The sequence below is a fragment of the Tyto alba genome, unplaced genomic scaffold (genome assembly GCF_018691265.1).
Source record: "Tyto alba isolate M040663 unplaced genomic scaffold, T.alba_DEE_v4.0 Super-Scaffold_40, whole genome shotgun sequence".
NCBI classification, from domain to species: domain Eukaryota; kingdom Metazoa; phylum Chordata; class Aves; order Strigiformes; family Tytonidae; genus Tyto; species Tyto alba.
In genome coordinates this window covers 17473485-17497797 of record NW_024881316.1, presented here as the reverse complement: position 1 = coordinate 17497797, position 24313 = coordinate 17473485, and the positions used below count along the sequence as shown (strand labels likewise).

General features: G+C 43.9%; 1 protein-coding gene and 1 long non-coding RNA gene across 4 annotated transcripts in view; one reads left to right on the top strand and one right to left on the bottom strand.

Annotated features, from left to right (window-relative positions):
* Positions 1-4835: 4835 nt before the first annotated feature.
* LOC116964131 lies at positions 4836-15385 on the bottom strand. Of its 2 annotated transcripts, none has more exons than XR_004408577.2 (3): positions 9522-15385; positions 6419-6467; positions 4836-5139 (listed from the first exon to the last, which is right to left on the bottom strand). It is a non-coding gene; the product is annotated as an uncharacterized LOC116964131 (long non-coding RNA). The 2 variants fall into 2 exon arrangements; XR_004408576.2 differs by lacking the exon at positions 6419-6467 and having other exon boundaries at positions 9522-9750; positions 12547-15385.
* A 240-nt stretch (positions 15386-15625) lies between these two features.
* The window catches only part of KCNQ5 (potassium voltage-gated channel subfamily Q member 5), a 286586-nt gene continuing 277898 nt past the window's right edge, over positions 15626-24313 (top strand). For both annotated transcript variants that reach the window (XM_042803307.1, XM_042803308.1), the window contains exon 1: positions 15626-16044. In XM_042803307.1, coding sequence (XP_042659241.1) covers positions 15689-16044 — 356 coding nt within the window. In that variant the 5' untranslated portion in view covers positions 15626-15688. The remainder of the gene's footprint in view (positions 16045-24313) is intronic.

Below are 24313 nucleotides of genomic sequence, written 5' to 3'. Positions count from 1 at the left end.
TGGCTGAACGGTCAGAGGTTCTGCATAGCCAATAGCTCCTACTGACTTGTTGCAAATTAACGTTCCCTTGTCGTTCATAAGAATTTGGATTGAATATATATAACTTAAGGCAGCCAAAGCAGAAGGAAGTTTCTGAGCATCTGTGGCACAGTAAACTAACAAGGCCAGTTAGCTTACTGGCTCACCAAAAGCCAAGAGCCCGACCTTGAGCCACGGGCACTTTCTACTGCATTCCTTGACACCCCACACAATATACGTGGAGATTTTATCCTACCTCCCCCAAACAGTGCGACTGGCAGAGCCCCTGCCTCTTACGGCTCCAGCCTCATGGCTTAAGCCGTCTTGACAGGTGAGTGACGGGAAAAGGGACAAACAGAAAGCAAAGCGGTGGAGGAACCTCGGTTTGTTCGCATATCAACGAGGTGTTTGCAGTCTTTCAAATATTATATGAATCAAGTCAATAAGTAGATAAATTACTTGGGTGGAGAGGGAAAGAGAACATCAACATCCTCTGGAAGAAAGAGGAATATCACTCAAGTGAGCACACACTCAAAAGACCGTACTTCAGACCGTACTATTTCACAAAAAAACAGTAGTATAACTTGGTTTCAATAAGAGTATAATCCACTCCTTGTCATCTCGTTATTTCCACTTCTATGCTTCAATTCGAGGTTGTGGTTTGTTTGTTTTTTTTTTTTTAAATGGTGGTGCTCAAGTATTTCATGATTAAAATTTTTAAGGCATTTTAAAATTATCTGCAGGGTAACTGAGTCAGATTTTGATTGGTTGTGTATAATAGCAGATGTCTGTTAGTACTGTAGAGCAATATAACAAGATGCTACAAAATATTCCATTAGAAATGCATACTTGTTATGAGAATAAGAACATTTAATTGATTTACCCTGTGGTAATACATTTTTTACTCTTAGTCATGCATTAAAATAGATGTATTTTACACAATGACAAATGTACAAAACATCTCACTGACTAAGCAACATCAACTTGTGTCAGAGTTATCCTCACTGTGAGCACAGTCCTCTCCATCTGTGGTAGGTGACTGAAGAGATAAGCAAACTGTGTTGGTTTTGAACATGAGGGAAGAGAAGATGTATTTAACTATGGGCTTTTAAACCATTTTAAGAACGATAGCGTTAACCTTCCAAAAATTGAGGGGGATATCATTATAACACCATCTGTAGTAACAAATTATTACTCCAATTTTACAGCTGGTAAACTGAGGCATAGACGTGCTATGTAATTTTCCCAAATCTTCTTGGGGAGACTTCTGGCTGTGCTGTTAAGAGAACACTGAGCTCCTGGCAAACTAATGGATTTGCTGTAGTATCCTCCATACATGACACATCCAAAAAAAAATCAGCAGCAGTTAAATTAAAAAACAATCTTCCTTCCACTGCTTTCTCATGAGATCTTCCCTTTTTCTAAACCAAGAATTAATTCTTTCTCTTACCTCATTCCATAAAAGTACTTTAATCTGAAAGTTGAGATCATAGTACAACTCTGGCCAAGATCTGATTTGCTTTTATGTCCTGTCCTCCAGCTAGATTAGAAAAGGGGAATTGTGCATTTTGGGGGTCTTTCCTGAAATGCATTATACTGCCTGCATAACTCCCAATTGAGCATATAATTAGAAAACTTAAAATAAAGAGCTTTCAAAAAAGCTGCAACAAAAATCCCAAAGACTTCATTCCTCTGCATGCTGAATAACTAGCTCAGACAAATGCTTTCCTGATAAAAAACTGCAGAAGGTTTATAGTCCCTGTAGAAAAATTATTTAATATCCTTACAAACCTTTCCCTTTTTTATTAGAATTTCATAAAACCTACATCCTAAGTTGTTCTTAAAAACACTGCAGAGAAAAGCTTTCTTCAGGCAGATATTTCTATGGATCCTGACGTAAACTTGGTGCTCTCATGTCATAGTAAAATCACATAGTCAAGTCCCATTCTGCATGCCTCTAAGGCGGCACGTACTGTCTAAAGTGAGTAGAAAATCAGAACTTTACTCACCTGAAGTTGTGTGCAACAAAATGGGCAGAAAGCTGAATGTACTAAATGGCAACATGGTTGATACTGAACCATTTTAGTAACACACTGAAAATCAGGGAACTTGGTAGGACACTTCTAGTTAAGCTCCCTTCCAGGTGTCTCCTGAAGGTGTGATCTTTGCCTTCCTGTCTACTTAGAAAGAGTTTGTGCCCTCTGAACAGATGAGCAAAGTTAAGGGTAGGAACCAGAAGCTTTTGGGGGCTTTCTTCTGCAAAAGGACAATTTAGGGATCAATAATTGGCATGGAGTTCTCTATTTAACTTTAAAAGACAATTGTTATTCAATACCATAATATCACTTGGAAAGGGAGCAGGAGACCATTTCGGGATGTAAAGCAAGAAGAAAACAAATTTAAAGGTGCTACAGTGTGGTAGAGCCACCACTTGTAGCAACCACAGAAGTAATAAGGGGATATTTCTTTTATAGATGTGTTATTAAGCATTTTATTTTGTCAGAGCTCTGTAACAAGTCACTGAAATAATTACACTAGAAGTCACAAAAGCCATGATCCCCAGGGAGACAAAGTTTTCCAGACCTGTGGATTGCTTGATCTTTTCAGTGTTTCTCCCAAAGCAGATTCATGCTTCCGCTGGTCGGGGTAAGTAATGTAGGTACCCAGAGTTACACACAAAATTGGAAGTCAAAATCTAGGACAAGCATATTTCCTATATGCTACTGCCATAAGGGTGTAAGGTAAGGCTACATTTAAAATAACACTAAATAAATGAGGATAGTCTTCTTTATACTATTTCAGCAGGAGAAAGAGGACTGCATGTAATCATTAACTTCATAATTTAAAATAGTTTATTTACCTGCAGTTACATGTGTTTCAAAAAATCTATAACCTGCAAAATTCATTTTAAGTAAATGCAAGCATCTGACCTAGTGCAATAGTTTGACAGATAATAAGCGTAGCACGGAAAATGAGTAGCATTTTGTGTTTAAATAGCCTAACACCAGTCAGGCTTCCACTACTCTGCTGCCTTTGCATCAGCCTCTTTCATTAGAGCACACATTTTAATGAAAAAAAAAAACCACTGCAGTAATCAGTTTGAGAAGACAAAGACAGAGATAGAACCTGTCTTCAAAAAAACCAAAAGTCTGGAATTGTTCTCCAGTGGGAAGCAATTAGAACAATACAGAAAATTGTGTGTTATTGAATGCCACCGGAGCGGTACAGGCAGGGAAAACTCCGATGAAAGTCGCAGGGCCTCCAAGGGACGCACGGAAGGACCCAACCCGCATCTTCTTCCTTTCTCTGCTTCCCGCTCGCTTCCTCTTCTGTCTGGAGATGAATCATCATCAGTGGGCAGGTGAAGAGGAACTGTCAATCAGTATGCCTCTCCAGGCTCCAGGGAGAGGCTTTGGAAGCTCTTGGCAATAAAGATAAGCACGCTCTTCCCTACATAGAAAACGTATTATATCCTAGTTGCCCGCAGACCCAGATCACAAGATCTATCATTTCTTTAAAAAAATTTGAGTCCCACCAGAAATCATTGGCTAGCCAGCATGTGACTGCACCACATTGCCACAGTTTTAAATAGCGGATAGGATACACAGCTTCTGAAAATAAACAGAAAAGCTGTCAGATGATGTGTGCAAATGAAACAAATATACAAAAATATGTATTTTCATAGTTTATAAACAGGTACTAGCAGATAAATAGAACCCACAAAATACACTACTCTATTACTCTTGCCTTAGTCTCTCTTAACTAAAGAACAACATGTTCTAGACAAAAACCTAAACTAAACAAAAATAATGAGCGGTATTCATTACCAATGTCATTCCACTGAAGTTAGCACAGACACAATAGGAAATGGTCTCTGGATCAGCATCTCAACTACCCTTATGTAGATGAGTACTAATTAAACAAACTCCATTCAACAATTGTTCCTGCAAACTCTAATCCTCTTAATATGTAATCATGTGTGGTAGTCATTAAAGAAAGAGTTATATTTAACATAAGGCTGTTTTAAAACACTTAAGGTCTAATAAAAAAAGATATTACAGAAGTGTATAAAATACCTCAAAAAAAAAAAAAAAAAAAAAAGAAGACAAATGCAGACACCATTTACCATGGCTGTCTGTATAAACTCAACACGTTCACATGATTAATATTTTGGAAATTCAAATAAAGAGGGATTGCTCTCTCTGAAATTTAATTGTTTTAACATATTTTTACATGGATGCTTCTTTATGTATCTGTTCCCTTCAGGGAATGGCTCAAGACTAGCAACATTTATAAACCATTGTGTAAGCAGCCACAGAAGTATTTGGTCACAACAGCATTAAATTCACGATCAAATTTAACAGAGATGTGTTTTTTACCGTGATGTTTTTACCATTTACACACAAATCCGGTCACAGCCATGATGGTGAAGGAACTGCGTGAATAGGGGAGCAATACTTTTGATTTGGTTTGGGGAATGTGGGGGGGCTTGTGAAGTTTTTTGGGGGTGGGTTGTTTGTTGGGGGGGTTTGCCTTTTTTTTTATTTATTTATTATTATTATTATTATTATTACATCAATTTTTCTCTGAAATTCCTTTGAGGAATTACTGAACGTTTATGAAAAGAGCCACGCTGCGTGCGGAGACGAGGGGCCGGGGAGGTGGGAGGAGAAGGGCGCGTCCCGGCACCCGCCTTGCGCGGCCGCTCGCCCCGTCCCCACCGCAGCCCCTCCGCGGAGCCCCGCGGAGCGGCCGCCCCCCCCCCCCCCCCCCCCCCCGCGGGCGGGCTCTGGGGGGGCTCCGCGCACCCACCCCGCCGTGGGCCGCCACTGCCACCTGCTGAGGGCACCGAGATACTGACGGGCCCGGCCCCCGGTGGTGCCCCCGGTCCCGGGGGGGCCGCCGGGGCCCGGGCGGTGCGGAGGATGCGGAGGAGGATGCGGTTCACGCTGAGGAGGCTGAGGATGCGGTCAGCCCCGCACGTCGATGTTGGCGTTCACCAGCAGCATCACAGCGCTAAGGACGGTGTCAAATAAAGATAAATTTTAGGGCCGCCGGTTTTCATTCCGTTCCCCCACAGCTGCTCGGTCTTCCAGCACCAGCCTCCTTCAAGCAGCCTGTCTTAAGTGAGAAGAAATAATGTTTAGTGGCCTCAGGATGGTGGGGCGTTTCCACAATGTGTGTTTTGCTGTGAATTCTCCCCTTTTGCAAAGCATATTGTTTAATTTCAGAGGTGTGCTTTAGGAAGAGAACGTGCCAGTTCAGTGGGCAGCAAAGAATTATGCAAGAGGAGGTAAGGTTACCCGGTGGAAATTATTACTCCTAACTAATGCAGTGCATGAAACCAAAATGCCTTTAATAAGTCTCCTCAGCCAAAGGCAATGAATGAAAGAGAATGCCATATACTATATTAAAGAAAGAAAACCTGTTTGTTTTTTAATGGGGAATAAGAATCCAGATCAATATTACTTGGGATCTAAAGCAACATTGCTCTTATGAAAATTTCATCAGCACTGCAAATGCTCCCCTCTTTAGAAAATAAAGGCAGTGATTCTTCATCAGTTGAGAAGAAGTAAACAATAAAATATTTGTTACTATCTGTGGCTCATTTGTTTCAGCAGGAAACTGCCTCTGCTGTTACACTAAAGTGTACAGATTCGCTCTGGAAACAGAGAGGTATCCTTATCTGTATGGATTTAAATATGGAAAGAGACAGTGAATGGAAAGAACAACTTCAATCAGATATTTTAAGTTACAACCGAATCGCGTGTTTATGGCCCCAGACAGCATGCTCTGCAAAATGTTCCAAAACACTCATCTCTAAGCTTTCAACTATTTCTCACTTCTGCTCCAGTGAAATATTTTGAGGGGGGGAAAAAAAAAAAAAAAAAAGAAAAAAAGAAAAGAAAAAAAAAAGTTTGCTATCAGGATCTAACATAAGAAAAGTGGAGTAATAGTCATAACCATTTCCAGCTCGGTTATGAAGGGAGTTTGTGGCTTTTATTTATCACCCATCATTATCACCTAGGGCCATCATTTCTTTTTGGAATACGTAAGAGTTTTGCTTCCAGTACATGATATTTACAATATAAAAATAATTTTAGAACCATAGTTTTAAAACGCACCTTTTAGAAGATGATGGCTTAAATTCCTAGTTTCTCTCTTTATTGCAGTGCTAGGATAGCTGCTTCTATAAACTAGTCTAGATAATATGTCATATCTCTCTTCAGCAGCTACTGCACACATGATATAGGAAACTCTCCTGCTACTGGTTACTCATTAAAGTTAAGTGATAGGGATCCACATGGCAAGGTTAAATTTCAACACTTTAAACCCTGCTGGAAGTTGCTCATAATAATAATGTTTAATCTTCATTCCAAGCATTTATGGTATAACCAACCTGAGCCGATTATTTTCTTCTTCTCATCAGTTGGAACCAATGAACCTCCCTGCAGAATACAAAACTTTAGGCAGAATAACAAAATAGAGGCAGAATTTGACCCCTGCTTAAATTAAACAACCTAAGTGGGTCTAATGTGAATGTCCTATTAACCAGAGGCAAAGTTTGATCAAGATTTTCAAAAAGGACTAGAGATTTCAACTTCCTACTAGGGAAATGCTAACAGAAACATGATTTTTCAAACCAGGAGCACTCAACACTTTCTTAAAATGGTCTATTATGGAGGGCAACTAAAATAACTACTCCCTTTTAAAAAATAAAGATTTTTGAATGCTGCCTTTTTATTTGAGGGAAATACATATCTCAGGGAATTAAAGAGATGAGCAAAGGAAGGATGTTTGCTATGGCAGAGAGGGCTGGAGAAAGGCAGGAGCAGGCAATGGGCTGCAGAGTGGTGGGACCCATGGTGGAGACAGGACAAGCGCTTGGTCCTGTGCTCTTCCTCGCAGTTATGCTCACGTAGGGCTGCTCTACGACATCTCTGCTCATTCTCCCATGTTCCCTCTTTTTAGAGAAGCAATTGGAGGAGCTATTAGATCAAAGGCAGAAACCACTGCCATCCTTTCAACCCTCTGCCCCCTGCACATAAGGTTTGTGATTTTGCAGCGGGGGCAGGATATCAGCAGTGACAGATACTTATGTGTCCTTACAGTATTGACCAGGTCAAACTTATCAATGGGTTTTTATTTCACAGGGTAGGTCATAAAGTATTCATTGCCCTAGGTCATCTACACTCATGGAATAATTTAGGTTGGAAGGAACTTCTAGAGGTCATCCACTCCAACCTGCCCAACACATGGCTTTCGTCAAAGTTACATCAGGTTGCCTGAGGGCTACTAAGCTTTGAAAAACTCCAAGGACAGAGATTTCACAACGTATATGTACACCTGTGCCAGTGTCCAACCACCCTCATGGTAAAAGGTGGTGGGTTTTGGCTTCTATCTATATTTGTATATCTTGCTTCTCATGTAAATACTCCCATAGTAAATCTTGCCTATGGTATTTAACTGTGCTCTCCCCAACCCTACAAGGATATTAAAAATCACTTTTGGCTCATACGTTTCCTTGCAGACAATGATATATGTGGAAACATAAAACAAGCTAGCTTTAGATGCATTGCAGCTTCTATTTTATTTCTCTTTTGAAATGAAATAACTACTTCCCACCTTTCTCTAGGAGTACAGCTGTTAGACCACCCCTTCAAGCCATGCAGGAAAAAGCCCTGTTCCCTACTATCATCTTATTCCCCATGTTTATGATTCCTGCTTACCTGTTGTTGTAAACTCTGTCTTGTTATTGTTGTTGCCTCACAGCCTCACTAGATCCTCACTATATTCCTCTTAACCTTTGCTTTCCTGGTTTTCATGTTTCTCCTAATGGAGATTTTTGAAGTGCATGCTTAAGATGAGATTTAAGAACATGGGTAAGCCAAGTGCCTAACCATGCCTGTAGAAGCCTAAGGACTTATTTTCTGACATGCTACAGCTTCAACTGATTTTCTTTACTCATCCAACAGGGCCCTACTGACCTTAAACACTCTCCCCTCAGCCTTTACGGTTTACATATTGACAGGAATAAATCTCACTGAAGTCAACAGGAACGCAGTAGCAGAAAGGAGGAGCCCCAAGCATACAATTCTTACAAAAGGTTTCCAATGACTAGTTGTCCTCTGATACACTAATGGAAAAATGTGTTGTCAGAGTTCATATCTATTCCAGCTTTCTGCGGTGCCTCTAGCTTATGAGTAAGTTCTCGTTATGTCACTTTGATAATTCAGAGGGCACATCTTATTCAAATTTTTTGAGGATCATAGATGCTGTCAAATCATTTGAACAGGCACATTGAAAAGGCCAAATATTTTTATATTTTTATGAAAAATGGCAGTATATTATTTTTTATTTTTAAATGCACCTGCAGAATATATTAGGTTGGTGATTAACCATCTAATTTAGAAAGAATGTTACTCCAGTTACAATGAATTACAGTCATTTAGTTCTGAGTCCTGTATTTGCGCTATGAATAAAGCCTAAGACACAAGTGCATTTGTATGCAAGATGAACAGCTGATGATCTTTGAGAACAGTATGTCACTCCTAGATTTCAACAGAGGCTTTAGATGGCAGGAAACTCTGTGCTTTAACCCCTAAAATGTAAGTCCTATTCCAAGAGCAGAAACCGGACTCCTATTTTAGGACTAGGTCATCTCAATAATGCATGAAGCATATAGGCACCTCCATAGGAAGGTCACAGAAGCCAGGGTACCAAACAAGGAACCTTTTAAACTGGCCAGAAACACGCAGACCGTATCTCCTCTTGTGTCCTGTAGGTGAGATTAATGATGTTGCCAACCTGTCCTAGAGGTCAGTGGGCAGAGCACTCCCCCCAGCCTCAGCATCGCTCTGCTGCCCAGGAGCAACACCTAAAGATGTTCAGCATTTCTGAAGTGCAAGCACCCTGAGGTAAGAGCATCTGAAGCAGTTGGCTCTTGCCATGCTACTCGGCATAGATTTTTTTTTAATTTATTTAGGCCAGAGAGAGCAAAGGTGAGCACGTCTCCTGTATCTACAAGTTAGTCTGTGGAAACAAACAGCATAAATGCAAAGTATGTTCCAGATGACTCAAGTGAAGACTGACGAGCTTCTAGGTATTTTCAGAAGAAAAAATTTTAGGTGATTCTGAAATATTAGTGTCAAAAATGTCAGTGCTTCAAAGATTATGTCACAGCTGAGTAGGAATTTTCAAAATCAGAGCTGCTAAAGTGCAAGTGGAAAAGATGCGCAAAGAAGGGGAAAGAGATGGCCAGAAGTTTGTGTCTGGTAAATAATGAAGATCACTATAGTCTAAAGGAAAAGCTCATAATGAGATACATCAAAATATCATCCATCAGCTTTTTTCAGATACATCTGCAGATGATCTAATGCATAAACTAAGATTATGTATTGCCGTGTCTTTTGTTAACGCTAGGGATCAACCTGAGCTTTCACAGAATATTTCCTGCATACCCAATGAAACCAGAAACAAATCCAAACCAAAAATATCCTTACTTGTCTCCTACATTGGAAACCTGAAAAAATAATGTCTTCTTGCTGAATTCCTAAATGGCCGTATTCTGATCTTGCTGGGTTTCTTCAGGTCTGCTGTGGGTTGTTCCCACGCCTGCTGGAAGGAACTGCTGACTTGCAAAAGCTAGACAAACTGCAGTCTTCTCCTTGAAAACAGGCAGTTTTGAAGACAATATCCCGAGGATCCCAAGGATCTCTTCTCATTTATAAACTGTTTGGATACAAAAGATTACATTAAACATTAACATTTTTGATTGGCATGTTTTCTCCAAAACTTCTAGGTATTTTGGGGAATATGATTTTGAAAATATAAATATTTTGCAAAATGAAACCTTTCTATCTGAAAAAATATTTCATATTTTATTATATTTATGTTATATTCCCAGCTTGTGCATGGTAAACTGCTCTGCAGCTCTCAGTATAGACTCATGTCTCTTTTTTTTGGTCTTTTTTTCCTTTTTTTTTTTTTTTGTAATGGCAAAATGCTTTGGTTTCACTAGATTAGAGAGTGGGAATGGTCTATGGTGCAGGCCCTGCACTTGTGGAAGGGTTGACACCTTTCAAAACATATGGTCTTGTTTTGTCACCAGACTGTTTGCTCAGGAGTCCAGATAGTTGAATCACAGAGGGAGGAAGCTTAGGAAGGAAGGAAGAAAAGCACCACAAAATAGTAAGAAAAAAAAAAAAAAAAACAACAACAACCAAACCAAAAAAAAACCAAACCACCAAACCAACATGAAATGAAAGAGAAAGCAAAAGAGATGAACAGAAGAGCTATTTAGGAGTGTTGGAGTCTCACAGTGGCTTCACAGAGGCATGCCTTATTAAGGGAGAGTGATGTTTAGATATGTAGTTAAGTAGGAATCAATGGAATCAATTAATTCTCTTATCAGGGATGAATATCTGATTAGTGAGAGGAAATACTAGATGACAGGAAGCAAAATGAACATTTTGGTAGGGCAGCCAGACAGCACAGAAGCAAGGCTGGGAATTTCTGCTGTTGAGCTGGAGCAGGGAAGGGGAGGAGGCCAAACCGTTCCTCTTGCTGGGCGGGAGCGAACAGCTCCTGGCAGGAGAAGGGGCCCACGAACTGGAGTTGGTCTTCACAGGTGTGATAACCAGGCAGAAGTGTTTCTAGCATACCTCCAGCCAAGGAGGCAAGGAGGCACAGGTACTGCGGAAGAGCCATTCACGTCTTATACTCCAATTAAAATTTAGCCTGTGCTGGTAGTAACCCAGAGTGATTATCAGTGCTGGCCATGGTCTGCTCAAAATGAGAGTCTGGTATCGGGACAGGTCTTTGTGGAGACAGGTCTTCCTCAGAGCTAGCAACCTCATAGCAGTCTAATAGCAATATCAACACATAAAAGGGGCATCAAAAGTAAATTACTTTTGAAGGTACTCCCTCGAGTTCAAGGTTAAGTGATCCCGGGAATAATACACCGGGAAGCTTGGGCAGTCCTTTCTGCTGCTTTCAGTGCATGAATGCCTCATGCTACTGACAGTCTTGCTTCTTTCATTTATGTGAAAAAAAATCTTGCAGGAAAACATTCCAACATCTTGAAATATTAATGTAATATATATAATATTCCAACATTTTGGAATATTGATATTGGTGCTCTGCAACAACTGCTAACATGCTGTTCATCTGACATTTTGCTAATGATCTATTATGGAACAGTGATGCTCATTTTGGGGTTTCCTGAAGATGCATAGCATGTATTACAGGCCACACAACAGGTCCACCTAACAAATGAGTTGTTCCTAACACCTAAGTGCTTTGAAAACTTATTCCTGACTCTTGTATGCTTGTCACCAAGAATAGCTATCTGTATCCCCTCCTCCATATAATTAGGCAGGAAGCTAAAAATCTTACAAAGAGATGCAAAACTCGAGCATACACGATACCACACAGTATTATATAACACAAAAAAGGTTATTAACAAGCAACTCAAATGAACTCAAAACATGATACCATGGTAAACTGACCTTTGCAAAGCGTTGCTACGAAGGCCCTCCAGATTGCACTCTGGCTGCTTTTCTGTTTAAAACAGCCACTGTATGTACGTGATTTGTACCGTTCTCCCTTTGCAGTATTTTGAGCATCTTACACTGTTCCCTGAATTTATGCTAACAATCCCTCTCTCTGCGAACAAATTGCTACCACCCCCTGTGACAGATATGTAATTCAGGCACAAAGACAGATTTTTCAAAACCAAGTATATACTAAAAGCTGCGTATAGGTACACAACTGCTTTTCAGCAGCTCAGTAAGCATCTGTGTCTTGAGGCAACTACATGCTTAGCTGCTTGGGACTCGACGTGGGCAGGCTCCAGCTCCTTCCTGGCCTGGCAGCACGGAGCGAGGCATGGAACTGGACATCCTCAACTCCAGCCACTGACCTCCAACACCACTGGTCTTCTTTGTTTCCCTCTTTTTTTTGCCCTGTAGCAAGGTGGTTGTTCTCTTAATATCTACCCTGTGTCATGATTACACCAGTGCTCTTCAGCATTCCTGTTATTGATCTGCAAATTTAGTCCTTGTGAAGGCCTGCTTTAACTTCTAGTGTGGCTAACCCAAAATTGCATTCGTAAATATCTTAGAAAAGAAGTTCACATGCTGTTGCAAAAACATATTATTAATATGGGAATATCACTGCTGTTTAAATTATTTCCTCTCTTATAAAAACAGAATCCAGAAATACTGATTTAAGACAGCATATCACAAGTAACACATTGGAAAGAGAATCCTGGAAATCCCAAACATATGTAACATTTTGTCCTGATCAGAAAAGATTACATCTATCAGCTGATTCTTCCACAATTCAGTATATATAACATTTGATGTATATATTTGGAATAATACAACGTGATCTTAAAACCCATGATTTACAACTTTGGCAGACTATGTTGTCAGCACTTGCCATAAATTACAGTAACGGCTACTCCCCAGCTGAACTTTGTCGTGCCATTTTCCTTGTCCTGCCTGCAGGTGGGATATACTGTACCTGCAGCCTTGAGAAGTCAAGATTCCTTGGGATGTTCTTGCCTTGGAGATTTCGTCAAGTAGATCCTCTTACTGACACCTGAACCCAGGGCGACCTTGGACCATGTGGACACGCTAGAATTTCACACGACTCATCTCTGTAGGTATTATATGGTCTGAAGCCAAAATATCGGGGGAATTTGTTGTTGGATAAATGTAGATCTGTATTTTGCAATAAATACTTAGAGGAGGATTAGTTTTTTCACATAGCACGGCCCCTCTGCCTGGTATGGGGCAGGCAGCTGCCTGGGTGCTAACGATCTACTCAGCATTCAACCAGTGTATCATGCCCTGGTTATCTGACATACTTATGAGTAGGGATTAGATTAATTACCATAATATATACTTTTGAAAGCATTATTTAATAAGAGATACTAAAAGATAATAAATGGGGAAATACTTTTATTCACACACTGTAAAATTAAAGTACTTACTTCACCACTAAGAGCATTACCTTCGTTTGCTTCTAGCTGTCCTGGCCTCTATGGCTACATTTCAATGTTGGCCCATGCTATTTGTGCTCACAGACTGCTTTCCTTACTATTACTTAAATTAATAGATGATTTTAAGCGCCACTAGAGGGCACAGAATTATAACAGTATTTCTTCGTAGATCACAAAAAGCACATCAGGAACAGGAGTTCAGTAATCCTCGTAGTGTATTGTCCAAATCCCCAGTTTAAAGGCTCGATCCTACCGACAGCGCTGCGTGCGTGCAGTTCTGCTGCGGCAAGCCATGCCATGGCCCCCCCCCGCCCCAACTAAACGAAGCTCAGGGGGTGACCACGGGCGGGCCGGGGCACGAGCGAGCCTCACGGAGCAGGCTGGACCGCTGCGGTCCCAGTTGGACGGCACACTTCACCTTGCTGGAACTTGAGTACCTGCACTCAAATATTTTACTCAAGTGACTGAGGTCAGTAGAGTATAAATCTAAGCGTGGTGCCGGAGGCCCAGCTAATGTGGAAGGCATCTTCGGCTGTAAACAAGTACATAGGGATGAGAAAAATGAAGAGTGTAAACACTTGCATATCAAACCAGGGAAATGCAAACAAGTAGTAAATGAAGGATTAACTAACTCCATTTACAATTCAAAGAAAGAGGAGTAGATATGTGCCACTGGAAAGCTTAAATATTAATGGGGTTGCTGTGGATACTTATATCAACTACTTAACATCTGTTTTGACATGTGTGCTGTTCCTGCCATCCCTTATCGCGAGCGTGAGTGGCCACTGCAGTTCACATGTTGAAAAGTTCCTGTTCGAATCTGCCTGCAGTGGAGGAGGAAGTGCGGTGAGGAAAGGCACAAGATTAAGCTCTTTAAATAAAGACAACTGATTGAATGGCTCTGGAGACATTGTAGCAGTATTTTAGTACTGTTGATGTTTCCAGGTTTCCTTAGTTGAGGCACGAGTTGACGTCCCCAGCCAGAATATGGCATCTACTTCGCCGCTTACTTCTTCTTTTCTGAAAGTTGGAGATGGTGTATTAATCAAAGGCTTCAGAGCCTGGCCTCTAACTAGCCGGTATGAAGCAAAAAACCACCGAAATTTAATTGAATTTCTGAATGCCTCTATTGATTTTCACATACCATTAGCATCGACATTATTGCTTTTCATTAACCCTTCACGAATTAGTGTCACACTTTCCCGTTGCGGTGCTCGGGCTGCAAAACCCGAGGCTCTTTTTCACGATGTGGGTGCCGAAGCGCGCGGGTGGCGGCTCGCCCGCTCCCCCGGGGCACCACGGGGCTCCCACGAGGCTCCCACGGTGACCCCCGGCGGGGGGGGGGGGGGGGCGACGGGCGCTGCCGAGCCCCGAGGAGCGGCACGGGTGGCTGCTGCCCACGGAGCAGGCAGCCGCGGGACTCGGGGTGGGTGGGTGGGTGGGTGAGTGTGGGGGGCGGGGGGGGGGGGGGGGGGCGCCCGCCGAGCACCGGCATTAAACAGCGGCCAAAGCCGGCGCGGCTCCCGCCGGCTCTGGGCGGGGAGGTGCGTAGCGGCCGCGCCTGCGGCGTGGCGGGGTGGATTTTTTTTTTTTTTTTTTTTTTTTTTTTTTTTTTTTTTTCCGCAAGCTCACCTTGATGCGGCGGGGAGTTAAAGGCCCGCTCTCGGCAGGGGGAGCTTTGTTTTCTCGGCACAGCTCGGGCACCGAACGGCCGCACCGCTGCGCTCCGGCCGCACCGCGCCGGGGCCGGAGCTGCCGGGGCCTGGGGGTGGAGGGGAGCCCGCAGGGAGGGCAGCCCCCCGCCGCCGCTGGGATTTGCTCTCCCACCGCCTCCCGGAGCCGGGGCACGGCGGAAGCGCCGGAGCGGCGTGCCGGGCTGCGCCGCCCCCTCGGGGGGACACCCGGCGGCTCCCCCGCTCTGCCCCGCCCGGGCCGGCCGCGCTCCCCGCCCGCAGCGGGGTCCCGCCGCCGGCCGAGCCGCCCCCACGCCGCCGCCGAGACTTACGGCAGTTTTGTTACTTTCTCGGACTTACATGGACCTTTCCCGGGAGCGCGCGTAGCCCGCGGGCGCCGCGTCCCGCCAGCCGCTTGCCGCCCGCCCCGCCGCGGGCACCGCCGCCGCCTTCGCCGCTCGCACCCCGGGGCCGCGGAGGCGCCCGGCAGCGCGGCCCCCGCCTGCCCCCGCCGGCCCGCCCTCCTCGCCGACTTTCTCCGCCGCCGGGAGCCAGAGCAACAGCTTGCCCGGCCCGGCCGGGCCGAGCGCCGCGGGAGGCAGCGAGGGAGCGGGCGGCGGGAGGCACCGCCGAGCCGCGGCCCGGAGCCCTCGCCCCCGCGGCCTCTCCGCCGGAGCTGCCCCCCCCGGCCCACCCCCCCCACCCCCCCCCCCGCCGCCCCGTCCCGGGCCGCGGAGCCACGCCGGGCGGCGAGCCCCCCCGGGGGGGCGCCCGCTCCCTCGCCGGGGCCCCCGCGAAGCTGCCGCAGCCCGGCCCGCCGCGCCGGGCGCCCAAAGTGGCCCGCGCCCCCGCGCCCCGCGGGCGCCGCCCGGAGACCCTCGGCCCCCGCTGCCTCCTGCGGCCCGCCGCCGCGGGGTGCCTGGCCGCCGCCGCCCGCGCCCTGCTCCGCCGCGGCCCCGGCGCTCGCCCCGGCGCCCGGGGTGATGCCATGCCCCGCAACCACGGCGGCGGGGAGGAGGGCGGCTCCGCGGGGCTCTGGGTGAAGAGCGGCGCGGCGGCGGGCATGAAGGATGTGGAGTCGGGCCGAGGCAGGGCGCTGGCGAGCGCGGCGGCCCGCGGCGACGGCCTGCTGCTCCTGGGCACCGGCGGCGCGGCCGCCCCCGCCGGGCTGCGGGAGGGCCGCCGCGGGAAGCACGGCGCCCGCATGAGCCTGCTGGGGAAGCCGCTGTCGTACAGCAGCGGGCCGAGCTGCCGCAGGAACGCCAAGTACCGCCGGCTGCAGAACTACCTGTACAACGTGCTGGAGCGGCCCCGCGGCTGGGCCTTCGTCTACCACGCCTTCGTGTGAGTACCGACCCCGCTCCCCTCTCCTCCCGGCCCGGCCCCCTCCCGGCCCGGCCCCCGGCCAGAGCCGCGCCGCGCACCTCCCCTCCTCCCGCTCCGCTCCCCGCGGCATCGCTCCGCGGCCGGTCCCCGGGGAGGACGAGTCCCCCGCGAGTCGCGCCGAAAGTGCCCATGAGCCCCCAGCAGCGGAGGCGGGGGAGCCACCGCCGCCACCTGCGGCGCGGCGCTCCGCGGGCGACGGAAAATCCGCGCAGCCCTCGGCGGGAGGCGACGGGGCAGGAGGTTGCGGGGGGGGGAAAGGCTCGGGTCGCCCGGCGGAAAGAGCCGGGGGGCAGAGCACGGCGGGGAACACGTTGCTCGCTTGTCTCCCCGGCGCTTGAGGCCGCCGGGTTGCGCGGGGGGGGGCTGCGCGGCGGTCCCGCAGCCCCGCCGGCCCCGAGGTTGGACGGGGCGAGGGTTGCCGGCCGCTCCCGGGCCCCTCCCCGTGGCGGCGGGGCGCGGTGGAGACGCCGGTCGTACCCCCCACCCCACCCACGCCCCCACGGCGTGGCAGTTTTGCTTCGCGGGCAGCCGGCGCTGAGGGGTTTGAAAAGTTAGCGCCGCGGAGCCGCACGGCGCGTTTCTTCCTCCCGCGCGTTTTCCGAGCGCGCGTGGTTCCCGCCGCTCCGCGGGGAGCGCGGGTGGCGGCGTGGGCCCAGACGCGCCCACCCGGGATGCTGCGGGCCAGACGCGCCCACCTGCCGCTCGCCGCGCCGGCGGCCGCCCCCGAGGAAGGGCGCAGGGGCCGGGCCCTGCGCGGACAGCCCCGCTCCTCCGCGGTCTGCCGCTTCTGCGCTTTTTTTTGCTTTTAGCAAGTGACTCCTCCTGTCGCCCTCGTGCTGAAAGAGCCGGTGACTAAAACACGCGTCCCGTCGCATCGCTCTGTGGAGAGCGGTGGTGTCACGGCGCTGCCCAACTTGCGCGGCTTTGCTGGCGGGAGCTGGAGTGGGAGAGCTGCGCGGGGGGGACCTGAGCCCGTAACTACTTCAAGTATCCCCGGGGTCACAGGTGTTCCTTAGTTCAGTAGCAGTCCCCCGTAGTGTTTTTTCTTTTGTTGTTGTTTTTTTTGTTTTTTTTTTTTTTTTTTTGGTGTGTCTTTGTTTGTTTCTTTGTTTGTTTATTTTGGTTTTTGGTTTTGTTTTGGTTTTTGTTTTTTGTTTTTTTTTTTTTTTTTTTTTTTTTTTTTCGAGTTTTAGTAATATTCGGGGGAAAGGTCCGGCTCAAAAGCCTTTCGGACAGCTGAGCAAGACGTGCAGTACAGTCTGGCAAGGAGTTGTTGCGCTGGATCGTAGTCCTAGATGAATGCGTTGTGATAAATTGCAAGGAAAAGATGACAGGCATTACTGTATTGGGGGATATAATACGAGGTATTTCTGTGCTTGTCTACAGAAAATATAAATAAATCAGAAGTTTCAACTGATATGGTGTAGCTAACTGTATTTCCACCACTGTTGCCAGAATCAAATCAAGCTAGCGGTTACAGCAGCTTCAGGAAGAAAAGCAACTGTTCCCTAAAAGCTGTTTGACAGCTTCAGGAGTGCTCCTCTCCCAGCAGCAGGGGAATCCCCAAATCCGACTTTAATAAAAGTTTTTATAAGTGAAAAAATACTTTGCCAAAAACATGGCAGTCTGATTAATAAGATACTTCGCGGACAGATTTATTTAGTAGATCAAAATTGCTGTAGATAACAAGCAGTAGAAACATACTTAGTGTAGTATTTTACTCAGTAGAAGGATTTTTGTCCACTTAGGAGATCTGCCCATTCTTTCTGTTTTGTCGTGAAAATCAACACATAGAGCTTGAACTTTCTTCTTGAAGAGCACTTATTTGTTTCATTTTGCTGTTTGGGTTCTTACAGGTGTTATCCTGCGGCATAGATGGATGTAAATTAACATTGTGAGAATTCCCAGAGTATGTACTAGGAATTATCTTGCTGCAGTGCCTGAAGTTGCAATATAAAGTCTGTAAATTGTAGTTTTGGATCTTTCTCTTTGAGATCATGGTGAAAATCATTAAAACAAGTACAGTTGGAGTTGGAAATAAAGTTGACAAGTTTAAACCTAAAAAAAAAAAAGAGTAGATTTCCAAACAGAGTGAAGTCATGACACAGCAGCACTGTAAACAAGGAAGATTGCCAGTTGCGTTTAGATAATTGCCTGCATAGAAAGAGTGCCAGTTTTAATTTTTAATTGCAAATGGCAATTTTGGCAGCTGTAAATGCCAACATTATATCTTTTATCTGAGCAGATCTGTGTGAAAGAGCTTGAAACATTACTGTAATATAAAAGCACCTAGTAACAATATTACCTTTAAGGATCTGTCACTGCTACAGTGTTTAAGGTGCATTTGAAGTTCCATTGGATTTCAATTTGACAGCCATCCGCACTGCCAGCCTATAAATTATTTTAATGTATTCATATAATTCTGATTTAATGACTGCCAGATATTCAGATAGTAATTTTGGTGTTTCAGGATCAATTTTTTCCAGCCACCTGATCAAGTACAGTTGCATCTTGGAAAACATACTTTTTTACAGAATTAAAAAACAAAACAACAAAATAAATCCAACTATGTGGGGAAGGAAAAAAAAATAAAAAAAAGGAGTCTTGAGACAAGTAGCCTTGAGTTGCAAAGACATTACTGAGTACGTGGATGAGATGTCTGCTCCTACCTCTTCTAAGCTATTCTTGACTGCAGCGGAGCCTGTTACAGCTCTGTACTATTTCTGTTACAGGAATGGGCTCTCTGGGGTGAGACCTTCTGGGTAGATCATCAGTCTCCTGAAATGAAGCTCACTCTGATACATAGGTTGAAGTAACGCAAGGGTGGTTTCAGAGTTTCAGTTTGAAGTCTTCAATCTAGAAGTTTATTTAGGCTTGCCTGTTTGTTTTTTGAAATAAGAAGTGGGGAATTAAGCATCAGTTACAAACAAGAAGCCATCCTTGAAGTGATACTTTAATTTCTCATTTCCATAGGGAAAAAAACTTTAGAGCTGAGAATTATGCACAGTTCACTCTTCTTTTTTTCTTTTTGCCCTTTCAAACAAGAGAAAAACAGGTCAACCACCTGAGGAAGGAGTGTTGTGACCTACTTTCAGAAGTCAATTGGTTAGTTTATTTGTAAATATAAATTTGCCAAATGCTGGAAGAGACAGCTGTTCTGCAAACTTCTGCTACTAGAGGAAGGATTTACTCTCGAGCAAAGGCCTTTGACTTCAGTAACGTTGTGCTGGGGAACAGAGCCATAAATTACATGTTTCTTGGCCCCTTTCTGTGTACCTTAGTAGCTCTTGACATGGAAGCCCTAGTTAAAAATCTAAGATCTTTCCGGCAAGTTTTTGCAAAACTGCTTTTCAGATGCCACAGTCTTCTGTTCTTAATCATTCAGGAACACCGAAAATATGAACACTTATAAAATCAGAAAAGAACATTCATACCATTTGTGAGTAATGAGTCAGTAACTTAAACTCCTGCTAGTAAAATATTTATGCCACACCACATCACCTACACATGGAGCATGTGCATATTTAACGCGCATGCACCTACATTAAAATTCTGTGATACTGTAACTTTTCAAAAGCATTGTCTTGGGAGGTCGTAGGTTCTGTTGTTGGTGTTGCTGTTTGTTGAGATTATTTTGGGTTGTTTGGTTTGATAAAAATGTAGAGACATTGCCTTAGAATGGTCAAAGGGGAATTCCATATATGTTGCAAATTTAACTCTGGGTTTCATCTTCAGTTGTCAGAAGGATTTTGTATTCTTTTTATTCTTAATTGACATTCTGAAAAAGAGATGGCATGAGATGTTCAGAAAAAAATACTGCTCTTTGATACTGCTTATACTGGTAGGGTATAATTAGTTGCATAAGTTTCCTAATTTAACGTGTTGGATTTATTTCAGGAATAATAAAGTTTGTGTTTTTTACTGATTTCTTTGTAATATATTCCATGCAAAAGTCTTTAACATTTGTTATGGGGATGTCCTTCTCTTTACAAAGCCACCACCTTTTGCTCTGGAAGGTTCTGAATCACAAATTGAAGGGCTGGATGCGTGCACAAGGGCAGTATCACTTTGCATGACCTGTATTGATACGTTTCCACGGGCATCCTCTGTTGGCCACTGCTGGAGATAAGATACAGTGCTAGATGAATTTAAGAGCCTGTATGATGTTCTTCTTGTCCTTTGTGTTATTGATGGAAAAAGGCTGGAAAAAAATATTTCTGAAAAAAATCTAATGATGCCATCAAGGATTTAACTAGCTCTTTTAGCTTTCCAGATCTGCCGGAAAGGACAGAGCTTACTAATGATCAGATGGCTATTGAACAGCATCATCTTTGCACGTGAGCTAACAGCGCTGCATCATGATGGGCCATTTGTATAATTAGGGAGGTTCCACATTCTGATTAAAAAACCCCTGTAATGTGCAACAGCCTAAATACTTGCTTTTTCGCCTACTATCAGAAAGTAGGAGAAATAGTTTTATCTCTTTATTTTATCCATCCCAAGGCACCTAATGAACTACTTCCAGGTGCTCTGTGATCAGATCTATGGCTTCCATCTTTTCAAGCACAATTTCAGAGTCAGGGTCTGATGTTATTACAGTAACTATATTTTTATGTGCTTTAAAAAAAAAAAAAACCAAAACCAAAAAAACAACCAAATAATGGCATGATATTTACAAATAACAAATAATAGCGTTGACAACATAAATGAAGTGGCAAAACAAATCTTATTAGGTACTAAGAAGGTAAACATTTAAAACTCTTTAACTGTAACACCTAAACTTCAGTAGGCATTTTATTTCAGAGAGTGACAGTGGATGATGGTCGATATTTAGACACACTTCCGTGTAAATCTGCAGGGGTTTGCTGCATCTGAGGCAGTCTGTGATTCTATATGTGCACGTATTTTGCACTTAAACGTTGTTTGGAAGGGACCTTTGGAAGTCACCCAGTCCAACTGGACGATGCACTCTTCTCATTTGAGTCAGCCTGGCTTTGTCCAGACTGGTCTTAAACTTCACTGGATGGAGGTCCCACCACATTGATGGGTAACATGAAGAGCTGCAACACCCACCTGTTGAAAAAAGAGGGAATTTGGCATGGAGAGGGAAGGACAGGAGAGCCAACCTGAACCTCCCAAGTAGCTGTTTATGTTCATTGCTCCTTTATGTATCATCTGGCAGTAGCAACAAGAATTTGGCTTCTTTATCCTTGTAATTTCCCTTCAAGTAGCTGTAGGCTGCTACTAGGTCACCTGTTAGATCACTCTCTTGCCAGACTGAACAAGCTCAGCTCCACTGACTTCCCTATGTATGACACAAGCTTGAGGTCTCTGACTACCTTGGTTGCTGTCCTGCATCTCTTCCAGCTTCTGCACATCCCTCTTCAGCTGGGGGGGGACACACAGCTGGGTGCCATAGTGTGTGGCCATGTTGAGTAGGGGAGAAAAATAACTCTTCAGCCTGCTGGCCCTGCTCCTCTAATGTAGTTGTATGCTGCTTGCCTTATTTTTTATGAGGGCATACTTGTACTCAATCTGCTGTGTCCACAGGAATGCCAAGGCCCTTTTTGGTGGGGCTGACACCCAAACAGTGGGTTCCCAGCCTGTATGGGTGCATGGGATTATTCTGCACCAGACGTGGATCTCTGCTTTTCTCTTAATTGGACTTCATGGGTTTTATGTTCACATCCTGTATTTTCTTGTGCTATCTCAATCACTATACGCTGACCAGAGAGGTGGAGGTAAAGCAATCTTTAAAACCACTTGCACTTTCTCTGTGATTGGCAGAGAAGATAAAATGTTCAACAGCACTTCATTCCTCCTTTTTCCTGGATATGTTGTTCATGGACAGCAGTGCTCTCCTGGAACCCTGTCATCATCAATAAATAACATCTAGTTTATCTTTTTCATTTGTTTTTTGTTGGAGAGGTGTTGCCCACCTCAGGATTTTCAGCTGATAAGTATCAGGATTGTTTATCATGTGATGTATACTTAGCTTAGTAAAATACTGTTTCACATATTATTTTTTGAGGCTTGGCCTATTAAGTTTTCTCATTTGTACTGGCCTCGCTTTCTCACTCAAGAGCAGTGATCCAGGGGAAACAACCAATTTGCGATAAAAATCAAAACTGATCCTCAACCTTCTAGAAAGAAGAGAACAAAAGGCTTTTTTTGAGAAGGAGTCACCAAGACCTGGATCGGGGGAAAGTTCATACATATGGGCTTTCTTCTATTTGTCATAAGGTTTATTTCTCAAACAGGATTAGAAACTGTGTATAGGAAGGTGGATAGTATCTTGGGTTAGTGTTTGGGTTTCAAATTTTTAAATACATGTACAACCTTTGCGAGCAGGGTCGTCTCCATCTTTTCTCCATATTAAAGCAAGAATTGAGTTAAGAGCCTTCTTTGTAATTATCTTTTTTCTGTAATTTTTTCTTCTCATGCAAAAATCATGCAATTAGCATTATATTTGGGAGTGTGAGTCCTATCATAGATCTGTTTTTCTTAGTGTGCCAGTCTTGGGTGTGACTTTTCTTGTCTTCTTTATTGAGTGCCTTGTATGATGTGGGGACTCATGGTGATCTTTCTGTGGTCTCATATGGTGAAAGAAGTTGCCTGAAATTACAGATTTTGTCCAGGGGTCATAGGATCTATGAATACATAATGTGGCATTAAGTATGTGCTGTCTCAAAGGAGCAGTTATTGTAGAGGCTACAAGAAAGACTTTAATTGCCTGTGAGACAGTATTTGTGTGACAGATTTTCAGAGTAGGCTCTAGATGATAGCTTAATGAGCTAGAGACCTTTTTTTTTTTTTTTTTTTCTTTTTCTCCCCAATACTTTTTAAAGTTCTGTGGTCTTTGACTTTTAAAAGCAAAACTAAAAGTCATGATATCTGCAAAGACTTGATGCTCTTTCCATGCTTCAAATCTTACTATATTTTTAATAGCTATTTATGCTGTTTTACTGTTGTTGCTTGTAGCTTAATTAAGTTTCCTGAACTGGACGAAAGTACAACTGAACCGATACTTTTGCAATAATTGTAAATAATTTCTATCATCGACCAAATGCAATACCAATGGTCATTCAGTCATTAATAGTGATTTCCCTCTTCATGAGAATAAACATCATTAATATATTTACTGATATGCATTAAAATGCAGTGAAATTTTTCATAATAGTTTCAGTAGAAAGGAAAAGCACATGGTTTGTAACTTTATTAATCTTGTTATGGAGAAAATACATAGAGGCAAAAGCTTTTATTCCTAGACTATGTAAAATCCTGACATTGCAAATAAAACTGCTGTAAGGTAGTTGTTTCTTAGTAATTCAAAGGTAAAACTTAATTGCCAAGTGTTTAGCATTTTTATATGGTTCATATTTCCATTACCATAAATGTCTGATGAAGATTAATGAAATTTTCCACTGATTTTAAATGAAGAAAAAGTGAGTCTCCTGCACACAGGCAAAAAAGATGGAGTAGAAAGCATAGATAATACTATCTAATGCAAAATCTTTAGCATGTATACGTGACAGACATAATTTGCTAAGTTATTTCTAATGAAGCAGGTGTTTATTCTTACAATAAATGTTTCTTTTTCCTTTAGCAAACCATTAACACAACAGAGCATGCATTCGTGTTTTTGTAATGAATGATGGTGCTTCAAAATATGTATTATAAATATGTATTATCACTTCTAAATATGTATTACATGAACTATACTGAGTTTGGGGAAACTTGTATGTTTTTTTTTTCTCATTTCTTGTTTTCTCTGTGATTTTTTTTTTTTTTTTTAAGAGAGCAGACGTAGATTACCCAAGGGATTGCCACCACAGGTCAGTTAAGGTTGAAAATTCATCAGCTCTACAGTTTATCAATTGCAAAATAATTTTAAGCAGTTGCTGTGCTCATGTGCAAAGTAAACTTCCTTTAAAAGTATTAATTGAAAGTTCAAAGGCTGTCTTACAGGTCAGGTGCTCTTAATCAAGAAATATTTTCAATTTTCTGTTGCGCATTAGATTTATCTTGTGATAGCTGTCTGAGTTGCAGTGTAATTGCGTTACAGGAAACTCAGCAAAATGTTCATCATTTTGGGCACTGAAGTGTAGTCTCAGGCAGTGTCTTCTACTTGAAAGACTACGTGATTGCTTCTTTATATGGTCTGGTCCAGTGATTTAGAGGTGGACACAGTCCTCCAGCTAGACGTATCTGAATTTCCCTGTCTGGC